The sequence below is a fragment of the Larimichthys crocea genome, chromosome III (assembly GCF_000972845.2).
Source record: "Larimichthys crocea isolate SSNF chromosome III, L_crocea_2.0, whole genome shotgun sequence".
Taxonomy (NCBI): Eukaryota; Metazoa; Chordata; class Actinopteri; family Sciaenidae; genus Larimichthys; species Larimichthys crocea.
In genome coordinates this window covers 17,198,431-17,214,177 of record NC_040013.1, presented here as the reverse complement: position 1 = coordinate 17,214,177, position 15,747 = coordinate 17,198,431, and the positions used below count along the sequence as shown (strand labels likewise).

Here is a 15,747-nt window from a genome sequence, read left to right as displayed (position 1 = left end):
TCACACATTTCAGTGGATTTGGTTGCAGTGGGCGATTAAATCTGTGCAAATTCTTTTGTACATCATGACAGTGCTGACCTTTGAGGGAAGAGTGCATCCAAAATAGTTCTTTATTTAACCCTCTTTGGTATAAAGAACAGTAACAAGTAAAGAGGGTACAAATGCTTTTTGAATACATTTTTTTAACTTATTGTCCCCTTAACAATGAAGCTAATGAACATATTAACAGAGAGTTAAACCTAGTTAAAAAGGTCCAGTGTGTATTATTTATCTATCGATTAATCTAGTGGTAAGGCTGCAGATTACAACCAACTGAATACTTCTCACCTCACTCTCTCCTTTGAAGCATGTAGTAGAAATGACAATGGCTATCCATATCTAGAGCCAATGTTTGAGTTGTCTGTTCTGGACTACTGTAGAAAAACGCAACCATTCTTATTTTGAGCCAATTATACACTAATGAAAACATACTTTTGAATGTTGTTTTGAATGTATTATATAACTCTTACAGACTGGACCTTTATGGAAACTTTCAAGAATTTTCTATGACCCTACAATTGTAACATCAGTCAAAGTTATATGGCACAAAGAACAGCGTGTGGATTTTTGTGAATATAGTCTTAAGTCTTCGCATTTTATATTTTTTTCATATTACGTTTTTGTAGTTATAGATCTAAAATACCAGTATCACAGTATTAGTTCTTTATCAATTAAAGCTAGATATTATTTTTTTCAAGTTCAGTACATTAATAAACACTGAAATTTAGGTCACATTTCAGTTACTTTCCTAGACCTATGCCATTATCTTAAATTAAGTTAAATTTGCATTCTTTGTTCTTTCTTTGGTTTTTGTCTTAACTACTATGTGTCCCCAACACCCCTGAAGCCAGAACAAAGTGATTCAAACAATCCTAAAAAGTTTCTTGGACACTTCAACAGGGAAGATGCCTGCAGTGCACAGGCTTAAATCCAGTTTCTTCTAACCACTGAGGGGACCCCATAAAATATACATCAGATTTTCCAGCTTTCCTCAAGGACCTAATGTCTTTGACGCACCGATAGTAAAGTCTCAATACTTCCTGGCAGACTCATTAGTGGACGACTGAAATATCTCCTTGTACTGACCCATGGTAACCTGGTTTCCTTTAGTTAGACGACTTGGAATAAATAGCCATTTTGTTTAAAGCTCTAACAAGAAAAGTACAATAGATGAGAAATAAAAATTTTCCAGACGGGTTGTTAAAGTAACCTCCTAACGTGCTGGCTCAGATAGATTCTCTTTGTCCTCGATAATGATTCCAAGAAAGCCATTGCCATAGCAGTTTTGCTGATATTTCCATACAGGTCATCATGATCAAATGCATACTGGATCTTTTTTTTTAATACCAGGTTGTTAAAAGTGTGCTGCAAGTTTCCAGAGCTGATGGTGCATTGCCATATCTCTGCAACTAATTGTGCTGAGTGCACGTCTTGCACGTCTGCTCTGTGAAGAATATGAGAGTAATGCTGGAGGCAAAGTACTTAGGGGGTAGAGCTAGAGCTGAATCTGGTACCAAAAAATGCTTGCACAATTCAGAAGTTTATGCTCTGTCTGTTGCTTCCTCATTGTTTAATCTGACTCATTATTTGGCTCTCTGTTTGTATCCATAGCGCCCTTTAGAGAAGCCAGATGGCCTGGATGTTTCTGACCAGAGTAAGGAGCACCCACAACACCTGTGCGAGAAATGTAAAGTCCTGGGCTACTACTGCCGCCGTGTGCAATAATCATCTTTATTCAGAGCAACGTTTGTGTCCCAAATCCTATTGCTCATCCTCCATCAAGGCTGTTAACTTCCTCCCTTGCACAACATGGCATCCTTTCCTCCTCACGCCCCCCTCCCCTTCTTTCAGAAGCCTCAAATATAGACGGTTATAGCTCTAACCCTTTCTTTTTTTTTGATCACCAGTGGAACACAACATATCCATTATGCTTCTTTTTTTGTGACAGTATTGAAGATTACACCCAGAAATGAGATGGAACATGTTAACTTAGGATCAATATCGATCTCTCAAAGTGATCTTCATCAAAAACTTGCCAAAACAGTGCCTCATGCATCAGAAACCACATAACCCTATTGATCAAAACTCGATGTTTAACAAACAGCTAACCGTTGTGTTGATTAATTAGCACCAGGCATGTATTTCATTGGTGTCACTGACAGTATTGGTCTCAATAGATTACCTCGCCTTGGGGTTTGTTGGCTTTGTGTTTACAGAGGTCTGCCTTCCATTTCCCTACCAAGTGAAGTGTGTGGTAATGTGATGAACGTTTAACCCGGGCCTCTCATGATAGTATAATGTATACGGGGCCTTTGATGTCTTGCCGTATTAGGGTCAGCAGCACATCTTATTAACTGTGAATTAACTAAGGGACAATGTGCCATACATCCCTAGCTTACATTTGGCCTATTTATTTTCTTGTCGTCTAGTGTGCAATTTGAATTTAAACTGGGACATAAAGAAATGTTTTTTGTATGTTTATATATCACATTATTGTGTAACTGCTTCCACATGTCTAGAAACTACTGTAGGTTCAGTTGCGTTCGTTTAGATTTAGTGCATTGCTAACAGATAAAGTTTCATTCATCTTCCCTGGAGTATTTTTGTTGCCATACAAATTCTCAGTTATCTGTAACTATGACTTGTGTTTAATTTGAAATCACAAGAATGTCAACTGAAAAGGAGCTGTAGGAAAATAGTAGCTTTAGTAATAATAATCTTGCCGTCCACAGTTTCTTGCCAGTGTCTGAATATTAGATTTTACAAAGCTAAAAAAAAAAAATGTATCTAATAAAAATGTACTGCCACAATTTGATAAGCATTATGAAACATGATCGAACTGTTCACATGTAAAGCCTGATTAGATTTCAACCACAAATTTGTAAAATACAAAAGGAGATGATTTTTTTGAAAGAGATTCAGAAAGATATTTGAGTTCACATTTCGATGCCTGACCACCTTCGTGGAGTCAGTGAAGCTAAAAGGAAACTCTTCCAAGGGCTTGCATCCTTCAAAACTATGTCAAACAGCTGACTGCGGTGTAAAGATTGTCCAGAGGGAGGTGAAACTTTGGAGAAATGCAATGACTTTCAGGTTGGTTGAGAGAAAGAATACGATTTAATATAGAAGGGCTGATCTGTGATGTGGTGATGCTGAAGATTCAAGGATATATTGAAAGTGATGTATTCATTTTTTTTTATGAATTTAAGTGCCTACTATTATAAACCAATGTCTTTAAAGGAAGAGAAGTACCCATCCTGTTTACATATATCACAGTGCAAACCTAAGCACTACAGAGGAAATTTATGTAGTTTGGACATATAGAAACCTGCCTTTCAAGGAACATTGTTATAGGAATTGTGAACTATTTTATTTGTACTGTATTTCTAGCCTTATAAACGCTGGTTGACTATATTTTATACTGTAACATACTGTATGTGCCTTAAAAAGATTTAAATCATTCTGAAGTATCAGGACTTGGAGGCCATTTGAAATTAAGAAAAGACATGTGGTGATAGGCTTGGAGTTGGAGCAGTTTACGTGCATGTGGTAACTGTGATGCATAGTAAGTTTATCGCAGGTTCTAGATGTGACAAAGGACAAGAAAATGATACAGTCTATTAGTATTTTGGCATGGTGGGTGTTCGCTTCAATGCAGTTTGCTGGGTTGGAGGCACGGGCTGAAACAGCATTTCCAGCTGGCAATAACAATCCTACCGTGGTCTGTTGTCATGGAATATCAACAAAGATGTTATTTCTTAGTCGATCCTCACAACAGAACGGAGTCGCACATGAAACTGTGGACCTCGCTGTTTTTTTAATCTATTGTAGTTGTGTTTATCCAAGGAACCGTGGGTTTTTTCAAAAAATATACATGGTCACATGCCTTAGTGGGAGAGTTTGCAGTGGCTGATCATGGTACCTTCACATGTTTGGGAAATTTTGCTAAATTCCATCTGGAAAGTTAAAGGGGCACTCCAGTGTTTTAGTATTTCTATAGTATTACTGGGTGGGAACCCTGCAAGAGAGACTAAGTAGTCAATGCAGCAGAGGCTGAGATATCTTTACTTTTAGTCCCTAGCATTGCCCACATTTCCTAGAATGCAAACTAGTCTTTTAGGAGACTTACCTAGCATGTTAAATACTCCATCTCTAAACCTTTTTGTTAAAAATCTGTCTCCGAGCCTAAAATGAGATAACCCTCACATATTTGTATAAGTCCAGCCCATTTTTCAGCAAAATTGGCAGGACTAAAAACGATCACTAGGTTTCGTTTTTTTTTTTCCTCTAACTTGACAAAGCTCCTTCAGAAGTAGAGATATGCAACCGTCAGTAGTACTTCCTGTGACGAATAAACTGAACTTTATGAGCATAATTGTTGGAGTGCCCCTTTAAAAGAAGGAATTGGCAGTTGTGCATCTATATTACCACGTTTGAGTTAAAGACCTTATCTAAATGAAAGATTTCAGCTCGCCACTGTTGGGAACAATCCATTTCTTTTACTGTTTCCATCATCTTTCCTTTGCTCTGTGTGATGACACTAACCTAACAGGAATTTATATCTGTACCTTATTGTCCACAGCATAGCATGTGGCTGTAGTGAGAGGAATAGATACCAATGATGCCTTATGAACTAACCTCAAACAGGTAACTATGTTATTGTGATTCAGAGTTCTGGCAGAATAGAAATGAGAAATCCTGTTTGAGCGTTTGATTCCGCCCAGAGACATGTTATGAGGACGCCATTTTAAATGGCAAATCAAGAGCCAATGGAAGCAGTTGATACAATACATTTGCAAGAAAAAAAGAAAAAAAAAAAAGATCTCTGCTTTCGGACGTAATGTCTTGAATTACATATACTTGACTTTTCTAGTACCTTTTCAGTTCAAATTTGTTATTTTCTATGAATGAGATGTGTATTTTGGAACACTTAATAGATGTTGAAAATTTTCAAGCAATCTGCAAAAACTCAAGAGTTATTTCCCTGACAAAGATAGACTGTTATGTATATATTTGATGGCCATCATTTTCAAGGATAGTAGCTCTTTTAAAGTGTTATGCAATATTGAAGCTTTTTTGTGTGAAGAAGGGCCTATTGCTGAGAAATAAACAAAGCTGGGAGTTTTTTTTTCTTTTCTTTGTTTTACAATAATCTGAGGGGTTATCCTACAGAAATATTTATGGAAAGATTTTTTACAACACTTTTTGTATAGAATATGCAACAAAGTTACACTAAGAAGGAAATATTGATGTCTACATAGAATATTATTAAATAAAAAGCTGGTACATAATTAATACCCTTTCTCAATTATAAGCCATTGTATTTTTGTGTTTTGTTTTATGATGTTATCGGTGTTGAATAACCCACAATGTTATTCAGTTTGCTATATGTAACTAATTGTGTGCTGCCATTTACATCCATACAGTCGCATGTATTCATTTTGTAAACAATATTATGAAGATATATTGTGTTAACCTGCAGAAATCCTTATTAGTGACGGATACTCACCACTGTATAAGCACATTAAACTGTGAGATGTAGTTTGCTTAAAGCAGCAATGACAAGAAACTATTATAAAATGTTACGTGTTATTAGTTTAGGGAGTGTATACTTTTGTCAAGAAAGCGTGTGTGACAAAGAACTATTTTAGAGTTTGCATGTGCATGTGTTTGGTTTTGAATGAAATATTTTTTTGTGCAATGTATTACTTATTTAAATACTTTACAGTAGTTTGCTACAGTACATATTGTTTAACATTATCAGCAACTTCTGATTGTTATTAGTCCTGAAGTATTTCATTTACAGCTAGCGTAGTCTCTGCGAATAATACGTATTTACTGAATGTAATGTGTTAACACTTATGTGGTCAATTTGGAAAGTTGTGTTTGTATTCTTTACTGTCTGTATCACTTGAGATGTTTGTAATACAATATTGCAATAATGTAATATTTGAATTGGACAGAACACAGGCGTGAGGTAGGGAAGACAACGATTTTGGGAAACAAGGACAGTCATGGTTTCGAGACTAGACCACAGGTCTGTTTTTCATGTCCATGAAACGGCATTCCAAAATGTGCCTTATTTGTTAGTTGGGAAAGCAGTTTAGTGCTTTAGTTGCTGTCGAGAGTTTGATGAATAAAAGTCATATTAAATTAGAACTGCTTGGATTATGTGGGTTTTTTTTGTTTGGTTCCTCTGCTATATTGTTGTTACCAGTAACTGGGAGGTGTTCACTACGGAGTTCAACTTCAGCCAAGAGCAACACATTGCTTTCTGAAAGCTGCTGTCTGTATAATATTCATCATAAAGGGTTTATGTTTTCATCATCTTTGAGTACAAGCACAAAGTCTTACGCAAGACTGAAGCCTATAGATTATGATAAACAGGTGTCTTTAATGGGTTCTTCATGGAGGTTGTGTAACCCAGAAAGAGGAGAGTCCCGTACTTTTTTCCACTTTCCCTTAAAGTGCTGAAAGATGTCAGACACATCGACCTGACAGGACCTGATTTCAACACTTTGACTCAAACTGTGGACAGGAAAACCAAAACACAAAAAAGGACACCCGCGGACATGGGTGCTGTGTGATTAAAAGTAGACGTTTACAGCAAAAGAACCAGCTTGTACCAGTTGTAAAGATGTCATTGTTTCGCATGTGTATTAAATGTTGGCCACAGCACCGCCGTCTCTCGAGCCAAGTTTCCATGCACAATATTGGACGTGCATTCCAAATAACTAAAACTAAACCAGAGGGTGGGGACCCAAATTATATCAAGTTTGTTACAACATCTCTAGCTCAAACAGAGCGAGAGCTGAAAAGTCTCTATAGCAACAATGTAATCTGAGAATTCAAACAAACGGTGTAAGGTCAGCTCGCATATGGTTTCATTTAGGGACAAGAGCTGTTTTTTCACGTCGCTTCATTATTTACTTTCATAAAGTATTAGCTCGATAAGCAGCACCACCCAGTCTCTGGCTTTCAGACATGTCCTGGCCTCCCTTTCTCTCTCTCTCTCTCTCTCCACCAGACACTCTGTGTTTCGAATAAAAAAAACAGTGAAAGGAAAGAGCGGCCCACATACAAGCAGAAGACATTTTCAGGTGGTTCCAGCAGATTAAAATCATCTGGATTCACTGTGTCCAATGAGACTGTAGCCCTCAGGTCTATCATCTCTAAACTGCTTTCATATGATATTTCAGCTCCACTGTAGGTGGATGTCACATGATGTCACATCCTGCTCTGATGGACAGGAAGTCAGCCGTGCTGGAGAGCCGGTGTCTAAAAAAAGCTGCTGGATCATTTCCAGGAAGCTTTAAAACCAGCAGGGCTGATGGCACAGGAGAGCAAATGTCCTGTACTAAGAGCAGAGCTAGTAAAATCTGAAAATGGTGATTTATTTGGCAGTAACTGGAAAGTAATTGCACAATAAGAACATTTTACATAGTGGATAACTTCTGGACGTTCACACAAAGTAGAGAGGTCAAGTTAAATCTGTAGCAACTTAGATACAAATGTATTTGTATAACTCCTTAATTAATCTTGCCATACTTAGTATTATTCAGAAGCTGAGAATCATACCAGATTTTTAGTGTGAAATGATAAATATATATATGTATTTCAGAATTTAGGCAAGACCGTCTGTCGTTCCTCCTGGAAAGTATCGTGAAAAGGATGAAAGAGGTAAATCGCTGCATTCTGAATCATCCGGCAGATGTCCAACGTGTGATCCAAAGTGTTATTTGATCTCACCACAGTCAGTGATGACAATTTTCTTGATCACACCGCCATCATGTAAACCAAAGGATTCCATCTTTGCGACAACATCCATGCCTTCCTTCACCTGCCCGAACACCACGTGTTTACCATCGAGCCTGCCAAAAGAGAGACAAGAAGATCAGATCAGTTCAGATTAGATTCAACTTTATTGTCAAGTACTTGGACAACGAAATGCAGTTTATCATCTAACCAGAAGGGCAGAGTAGTAAAAATACTAAGTGTGTACATATGAACAGGATATATAAATATAGTGCCGGTATAAATATTAATATGTTATAAGATATATACAGTATAAGCAGCATGGACAGGCTGAAATGAATATACTAACACACAAAAATAAACAGCTAGATGTGAATATACATTATAGGCGTGAATGTACAGTGACGATGGAGGCATAGAGAATGCTATATATACACACATGATATATACAGTAAGACAGTATAAATAATTATTGGTGTGTGGGTGACTTCAGCGGCTGGTGAGTGATTTGATTTGAATGTGGTGACACTATGAACTGAGATGACTTATTAAAAAGCTCGACAATGTATTTACCAATCAGTTTTAGTTGTGCTGATGAAGAACTGGGAGCCGTTGGTGTTTGGCCCTGAATTTGCCATTGAAAGTGTTCCTGTGGAGATAAATAAAAACAACGAGTTAATTTAATTAAATGTGACACAGTCAACAAGATCTTGACCTCCTTTCACCGCTGTACCAATGACATTCAGGCCTGACTGTGGCAAAAGAGAAGCATGACACAAGACAACTGTATCGTACTTCAACAAGTCAACAAGTGTGTTAGGTAAAGGCCTGTTTATCTTCTAGGAAAGTGACGCAAACTGCTATTATGAAACACTTTGAAACGAAGCACGCCATAATCAGCATGTGGATGAAGTTTATTCAGGAAAGGAGTTATTATGATTAGTGCATGTTGACTCACTTAAAAAAAAAAAAAGTAGGTCATTCACCTGGGGATTGCAAAATCAGAGGAGGTGGTTTTAGTGCTGCGTGAATTCAGGCACTGCCATCTAGTGGCGAGGCAGCCAAATTAAGATCCTGGAAAACTATAATGTTAGGAAACCAGGAGGTCATAAAACACTCAAGATATCATTTTAAAAATGTATTTAAATGGGGTTTTTAGATTTCCTAAAACAGAGTATATAACCCATAGTATACACAGTGTTTTTGACTTCTTGTTGCATGTGCTGAAGGTCATTAAAAGGGTTAACATCGCTGAGAGCCGCTTCTTGTCTTGTCATACCATTCTTTCATGCTGCTGCTTGCCGCAATATGTTATGCTTGATTTTATACTCCACATAGATTTGGCAATCCCCGGAAATCATCTTGCAATGCCATTCGACTGAGACAGTCTACAAGGGAACGTGGAAGCAAAGCCGTGGAGTGAAGTACCTGGACTGGTGTGTTTTAATTTGAAGTTTTCATCTTTGAACGTTTTCCCGTAGATAGATTTCCCCCCTGTGCCGTTGTGTTTGGTGAAATCTCCTCCCTGTGACAGAAACAAAAAACACAGGAACAGACAACATGGCAAACACTTTGCTCACTCTTTATGTGCAAAAAAATAAAAAAATACTTACCTGACACATGAACTCAGGTATGATCCTGTGAAACACAGATCCCTTGTATCCAAATCCATGCTCTCCAGTGCACAGTGCTTTGAAGTTTTCTGTAAAATTAGTCATTTATTATTATGTTTTTTTTTAATAAATATTAAAACAAATCAAGAGCACTTTTAAACTGTGAATAACGCACATGCAAATGCAGGAAAATCAGCAGCTTTGCTTGAAGGAAACATGATCAGACATACCTGCTGTCCTTGGCACTACATCTGCATTCAACTGCAAGACACGACAAATCAAATTCACGGGTGAGAGACTTGATCTGTACGTTTGAGTGACACATGCTGCAGGTGAGGCCAAGGTGAGCACACACACACACACACACACACACACCTCCTCCTACTGAGAGGCTAACGCTAGCCAGCAAGCTACCTCGATGATTATCCTTCCGAGAGGTTCACCGTCGGCCTCCACGTCCAGAAACACGACAGGGTTTTTGACAGGACCGGAGGAGAACAACCTCGCAGCGGCGACCCCCGGCGTGCTGTACCTCAGGCGTTTTTTTATTTGTAACATCGTCAACTCCAGCTGGCGAGGCAGCAGCAGGCCATGCGTGCCTGCTGCTGCTGTGTTTACGTCTGACGTCACGAACGCAGACGCCAGTCACGCAGCGACACCACGTGGCAGGTCCCAAGATCCACTTTGTGTGTGTCATCATGTGTCATTGTATGATTTGATTCCTTTTTTTTAAATATTATATATATATATATATATATATTATATATATATATTTTATATATATATTATATATATTATAATTTTGTGTGACTTGATAACCATGACAATGCCCAGGAGATGTGGTTGAGGGGGGGGGGGTGGGGGGGGGGGGGGCGGGGGGGGGGGGGGGGGGGGGGGGGGGGGGGGGGTGGGGGGGGGGGGTGGGGGGGGGGGGGGTGGGGGGGGGGGGTAAGCACAAACACCAACTTACTGTGCGTCAAAGCAGCCACACTGACAACGCACAGGCAGGAACTAATGCATTCAAGTATATTTTATATATATTTTAATATCATATGAGACACCTGTCACCTGGCACCTTTAAACCTCAATGAATTAGAGCCTTGGCTTGAGAACCGGAGGGTGGCCGGTTCAAGTCCCGCATGGACCAAAAATATGGAAGGTGGACTGGTAGCTGGAGAGGTGCCAGTTTACCTCCTGGGCACTGCCGAGGTGCCCTTAAAGCAAGGCACAGATCCCCCCCAACTGCTCACTCATCACTCCACCATCTCTCTCCAACTGCATGTCTATGAGCCCTTGTACTGCATGTGTGTGTGTCTGGGTTGTCATGTAAAAATAAAAACAGAGAACTGAAAAAATAATTTCCCCATCGAGGGATAAATAAAGTATATCTTCTTCTTCATGTTTCATTATTACTTATTAGATCTATAACCAAGTCCAACATCATGTTGTACCAATGGTCTGATTATGTCACTGTACATGCAGTTACCTTATGAACTCTAGCTGTAGCTGGCTGAGTAGAACTGTTTGACCAAGTGGCCTTACACCTGTTGGAGTCTTTCATAATCTCCCTAAAACACCACAGTGTGCTCAGATGTAATAGATCCAATCCGATCTGTCTTCATCAGGGTTGGAAATAAGGTTGCTATAGTATTATAGACATATTTCTGATCACATCAAACCACAAAGTGCTAGATGTTTGGAGTGCTGAACTGTTTGCATAACGCCACAAATAAAAAAGAAGATGACGATGCAGTCAGTCAGCTGTTTGTTTGTTTTTAAATGTATGGAAATGTGAAGCTACTGGAATGACAAATTGATAATATTTGTATATTTTATAACGCTCCTCTCTGCCCTTCATGTGACTAATGTCATTTGCATTTGTGAAATTAACATTGCTTTATGAAAAACAGCTCGACTTCTAAACAAATACTAATCTGACCAAAAGGGCTGTGCTAAACCTTCATATGTGTTCAGGTACTAAACCGTTTTTCCCTGTAAAGTGATCATACTGTAAATAAAACTGTATCATCACTACACGAGTGGCATCATGAAACTTAGGCTTTGATTTTGGCTACACAAATCTAATTTTAATTTGACGAAATAATACCTTTAAAACTGTAAATGTATGATTCTGTTTTATATTTCCAGACCCCAGAGGCGTATAATGATCACGTAAACAGAAGTATTTTCAAGTGATGCTCCTAATTACTGATCACCAGGTGTTGCAAAAGTTTTAACCAAGAGGGAGCTTTATCATCAGCATCATTTGTGTCAGTATGATCTCAGGTACAATGAACTGATTCAGCTGTAGAATAGAGTAGGTGTGAGCTTATGCTTTGCTTGCCTGGAACATTAAAGTTAAATAAAGTTTTACAGCTCCAATCTGTGACTCACTAATTACTGTGTGGGGGAAAAAACTGCTGATTATTTGCTACAGTGATTGAGTCATACTTTTTTTCAGAGTTCAGTTCAGCTCACGAGAGATAATTTGTTGCTTTCTACATTGAACTTTTTTTTTCTAAGACTTTATATATTAGCTAATTATTAAACAGTCAAATAGGCCTTTTCATTGCAGACATTTTGACCTCGAAGAGTAGCAAAAGCACAGGTGTTACTAATAACATTAACAACGCCGGCATGCACAATACCAGGACTTTGAAGCAGTTAAATGGAATTCAGCCGTCATTAATTTTATTATCCATTATTTCAGTACTTTTCCTACTGTGACACGTCTAAATGTGCCACGTGAAAAGATTTTTCTGTGCTATTCCAGCTTGTAAAAAATAACTATTACCATGTGTAAAGAGTTTTAAATTATATAATTTTTCTCTCTAATATGTAATGATTTTAATACACGCTGGTTGCACTTTGTATGTCAAAAGACGCAGAGGCCATTAATTGTGTTTCATCTGAATACATATTTATTAGATAAATATTAGGATGTCACGTCATCTAACTACATACAGATTTGCAAGACTAAAAATCACAATGTTTTTTTTTCTGACCAGTTTAGAATATGAAATGATTGTACATAGAATGTACAAAATCAAAGAGACAACTGCCACTTCTTGTGCCAATCACTTCAGATTGTACCTTTATAGCACATTTTGCCAAATTGCATAAAAATTATAAATTTGACAAAATCTTTTTTCTTTTTTTTTTTTTACAAACTGTAAATTTGGAAACAACCCTTATGAGCCACTCAAAGCTCAAAGTCTCCAAGTCCCAATTATACCTCAAAAGGTTTTAATAATTTTGTAGCACCTTTATAAAGTACACAGGTAATAGAGAAATACACAGAAGTTTAATATTACACAAAGGAAAATGTCTTTTTTTCTTGGAAACCCCACGTGGAGGGGTACATAAAGTATCTTACATAAATGAACAGGCATGGTTAGAGAGGTCTGCACAGACGCAATCAAACACAGACTCATTTTGCCAATTCAATGTCTGACAGGAGGATGGAAGCTTTACAAATTCTAAATACACTATGCACACTCCCCCTGGAGAAAATGAATACATTTCTGTTAATGTGTCTCTATTTGTCATTTACATTATATACACGTATCCCTTACATCCCCAGCCCCACCCCCACCCCTCTGCCACAACCTTCCCTTATAATGCAAATAGGAAAGAGTCTCCCCCCCCAAATTTCATTTTACAATATTAATTGCATTCTCTTTTAAATCCTCAACTCAATTTCCGACGTCTGCAATCAGACAGTACAATTTGTGTCGTTCAATTACTAGACGTGATTTTTGTGAAAGGTTACACTTACAGTTACACACTGTGTAGGGAAATAAAACATCCCAATGCGGCAGTGCATTGTCTTTAACAAACATATAGACGAACAAACAACATCTGATCCTTCGACTGTATTATATGCAGGTGACGGGATCGATTTTGTGGATCAGTAAAGCCATATTTGTTTCTTCAAACAGGTTACAACTTTCTAATGGGGGAACCTTTATCTGACAAACATACAGTATACTTTAAACTCATTGACTGTACTGCATAAAAACTGTGTAAACCAAATTATACCTGTCATAAAAACACGGGACAAAAAATAATAACTTAAAACAATAGGAAATGTGATGAAAATACACAAATCATGTGCACACATTTTTGATAAGTAAGCTCATTTTTAGGCCTTTAAAACATTTGCACATTCTCACTTTAAATAAAAGAGGATGAGATCACACGTTCCAAAATTATTACACAAGTAATGTTTTGGGAGAAATCTGGACCTCTAAGCTGCGTTCACAATCTTTCAGACAGGAAAAAAACAACTTATTTAAAGCTGACCAATTTTTATATATATAAAAAAAGTTTCCTGCTGAGCAATTTAAATATTAATTTCCACTGATGCATTGTCACAGGGTAATGGATAAACTGTACACAATACACAGGAACTCAATAAAAGGCCAGTGAGAGTGCATTTGGATCAATTCGTTACAATATTGGACTGGTTATAAGGGATTCTGTGTGTGTTTGTGAGTGTGTGAGTGTGTGTTTAGTCCTTGACAGACATACAGTACCATGTAGTTGCCAGTAATAGATAGGTACAGTACTGTACAATCACAAAGTATTCACAAAGGGTATATACAACAGCTCTGGAAACACTGTTGGATCATGCAGGATGTTTTTTTTCCCCCCAAAAGATGCAGTTCAACAGTAACAAAACGACAAAAGGAAAGATCGTTACAATCACACAGACGTTTCTATAAAATACAGTGATTTAAAAACTTCTGTAGACGTCTGTAGGATGTTGAAATCCTGCTCTCACACTAACATAATATACTCAGGTCCAACACCTTAGAAAAAGCATAGGACAACTTTGGTGATGTGTATCTGATTAATTTCAATGTGGGACAAAGATAAAACACATAAAAAAGGACAATAATTAAAAAAAACAAAAAAAACTGATGAATTTGAAATAAAATAATAAATATAAAGACGAGAGGAATTGATTTGATCAAGCACGCTTAGGCTGGACAAAGACAACAGGAGCCATTGGCACACATGCACTTGTGAACAAAACGGTGCTGAATTTGATAAGGAAGAGCGAAACATTATAATAAATACACAAGAACAACTGCAGACTGGCTGGAGAAGAAGAACTGAGTCAGCTCTTAAAGTGGACTGTTTTCTCTGTCTTCCATTCAATATTTTTCTTCCCTCCTCTGTCTCAAAACTTTCTCTCCCCGCTGTCTTTCACATGCGCTCGCAGGCAAACAAAAGAGGACGCGTAAACACACAGACACACACACACACACACATAGGTATATACACACACGGACACGCACTCACACACACACACACACTACATTGCACAATGTGCGCTCATTTCCTCTGTTGACACTGGAGGACATTTTAGCTTGTCCTTTCAGTGCTCTGATTCTGATGAGTTCCAGTTATTCAACTCTCTCTCTCACACACACACACACACACACACACACACACACACACACACACACACACACACACACACACACACACACACATACATGCACGCACACACACACACACACACACACTGAGAAGTCTGGGGGTTGAAGAGCATGGCATGTGCCAAAGTTTTGGAAGAACACATTTCAAATAGGTTAAAAACACTCTTACAAGACAATGATTTTTTTTTCACAAAAGAAAAATTATAATAAAAAAAACAAAACAAAAAAAACAAAGCTACAACACTTTTTCTGTCTCTCCTTCGTGTTAAAAAAACAAAGCTACAACACTTTTTCTGTCTCTCCTTCGTGTTGCTTACACATGATGATTATAGCTGCACAGTTTTCAGTTGAAAAGTCACAAATATCATATATGTATATATATATAATATCACTTTAGTGCCCGCCAACATGGCTGTAAATGGTGTGTTTTGAGTCAGGCGGTGGAACTGGTGCGTGGAATCTTTACACGAGGGGGAAAAGAAAGGAGTGCGGGGATGAGCAGCGTTCCTGCTTTCTCCCTTGGAGTTCCCAAACAGGTGCCTCTCAGCCGTGCCCCTCTATGCCACACATTATCTGTTGAGAGACTGTGTACGTGTGTGCGTGCGTGAGCATAGGAAGCTGCTTGAAGTGTTGATAGGAGGTCGGTGAAGTGCCTGTGGACGGACAGTCAAACACATCGCGACTCCCGTAGGTGCAGGAGGGTTTTTAGGGGAGGCGAAGGGCTAGTTGTTCTCGAAGAGGGAGAGAAGGTCGTCGTTGCTGTTGGCGGGAAGGTCGGGAGGGTCAAGGTATGATAGTAACTCGTCCGGGTTGGCCAGCTCTGGAAGCAGCTGTGGATAAAAGGCAGAAAGAGACAATGAGTGGCGAGGCCAAATAACCTGAAAAGATAT

At 38.3% G+C, this 15,747-nt stretch overlaps 3 protein-coding genes across 12 annotated transcripts in view; 1 reads left to right on the top strand and 2 right to left on the bottom strand.

Moving 5' to 3' along the window:
* The window catches only part of LOC113745654 (zinc finger CCHC domain-containing protein 24-like), a 33,273-nt gene extending 27,081 nt beyond the window's left edge, over window positions 1-6,192 (top strand). The window contains exon 4 of the mRNA XM_027278038.1: window positions 1,651-6,192. Within this exon, the coding sequence (XP_027133839.1) occupies window positions 1,651-1,764 (114 nt within the window). The 3' untranslated portion in view covers window positions 1,765-6,192. The remainder of the gene's footprint in view (window positions 1-1,650) is intronic.
* On the bottom strand, window positions 2,687-10,037 carry ppifa (peptidylprolyl isomerase Fa). Of its 2 annotated transcripts, none has more exons than XM_027278039.1 (6): window positions 9,822-10,037; window positions 9,638-9,668; window positions 9,408-9,496; window positions 9,223-9,319; window positions 8,368-8,443; window positions 2,687-7,910 (listed from the first exon to the last, which is right to left on the bottom strand). In XM_027278039.1, exons 1-6 carry the CDS (start codon window positions 9,963-9,965, stop codon window positions 7,775-7,777), a joined length of 573 nt encoding a protein of 190 aa, XP_027133840.1. In that variant the 5' UTR covers window positions 9,966-10,037; the 3' UTR covers window positions 2,687-7,774. The 2 variants fall into 2 exon arrangements, with proteins under 2 accessions (XP_027133840.1, XP_027133841.1); XM_027278040.1 differs by having other exon boundaries at window positions 9,851-9,949.
* Window positions 10,038-15,130: 5,093 nt separating this feature from the next.
* The window catches only part of zmiz1a (zinc finger, MIZ-type containing 1a), a 99,549-nt gene continuing 98,932 nt past the window's right edge, over window positions 15,131-15,747 (bottom strand). For all 9 annotated transcript variants that reach the window (XM_019259671.2, XM_019259665.2, XM_019259666.2 and 6 more), the window contains one exon: window positions 15,131-15,687. In XM_019259671.2, coding sequence (XP_019115216.2) covers window positions 15,580-15,687 — 108 coding nt within the window. In that variant the 3' untranslated portion in view covers window positions 15,131-15,579. The remainder of the gene's footprint in view (window positions 15,688-15,747) is intronic.

Excerpts from the sequence above, each read along its gene's own strand:
- ppifa (XM_027278039.1), bottom strand. The coding sequence starts at position 9,965 with ATGTTACAAATAAAAAAACGCCTGAGGTACAGCACGCCGGGGGTCGCC. Across the intron at positions 9,320-9,407 it reads TACCTGAGTTCATGTGTCAG|GGAGGAGATTTCACCAAACA; the intron begins GTAAGTATTTTT and ends TTTCTGTCACAG. Across the intron at positions 7,911-8,367 it reads AGCACAACTAAAACTGATTG|GCTCGATGGTAAACACGTGG; the intron begins GTAAATACATTG and ends CTCTTTTGGCAG.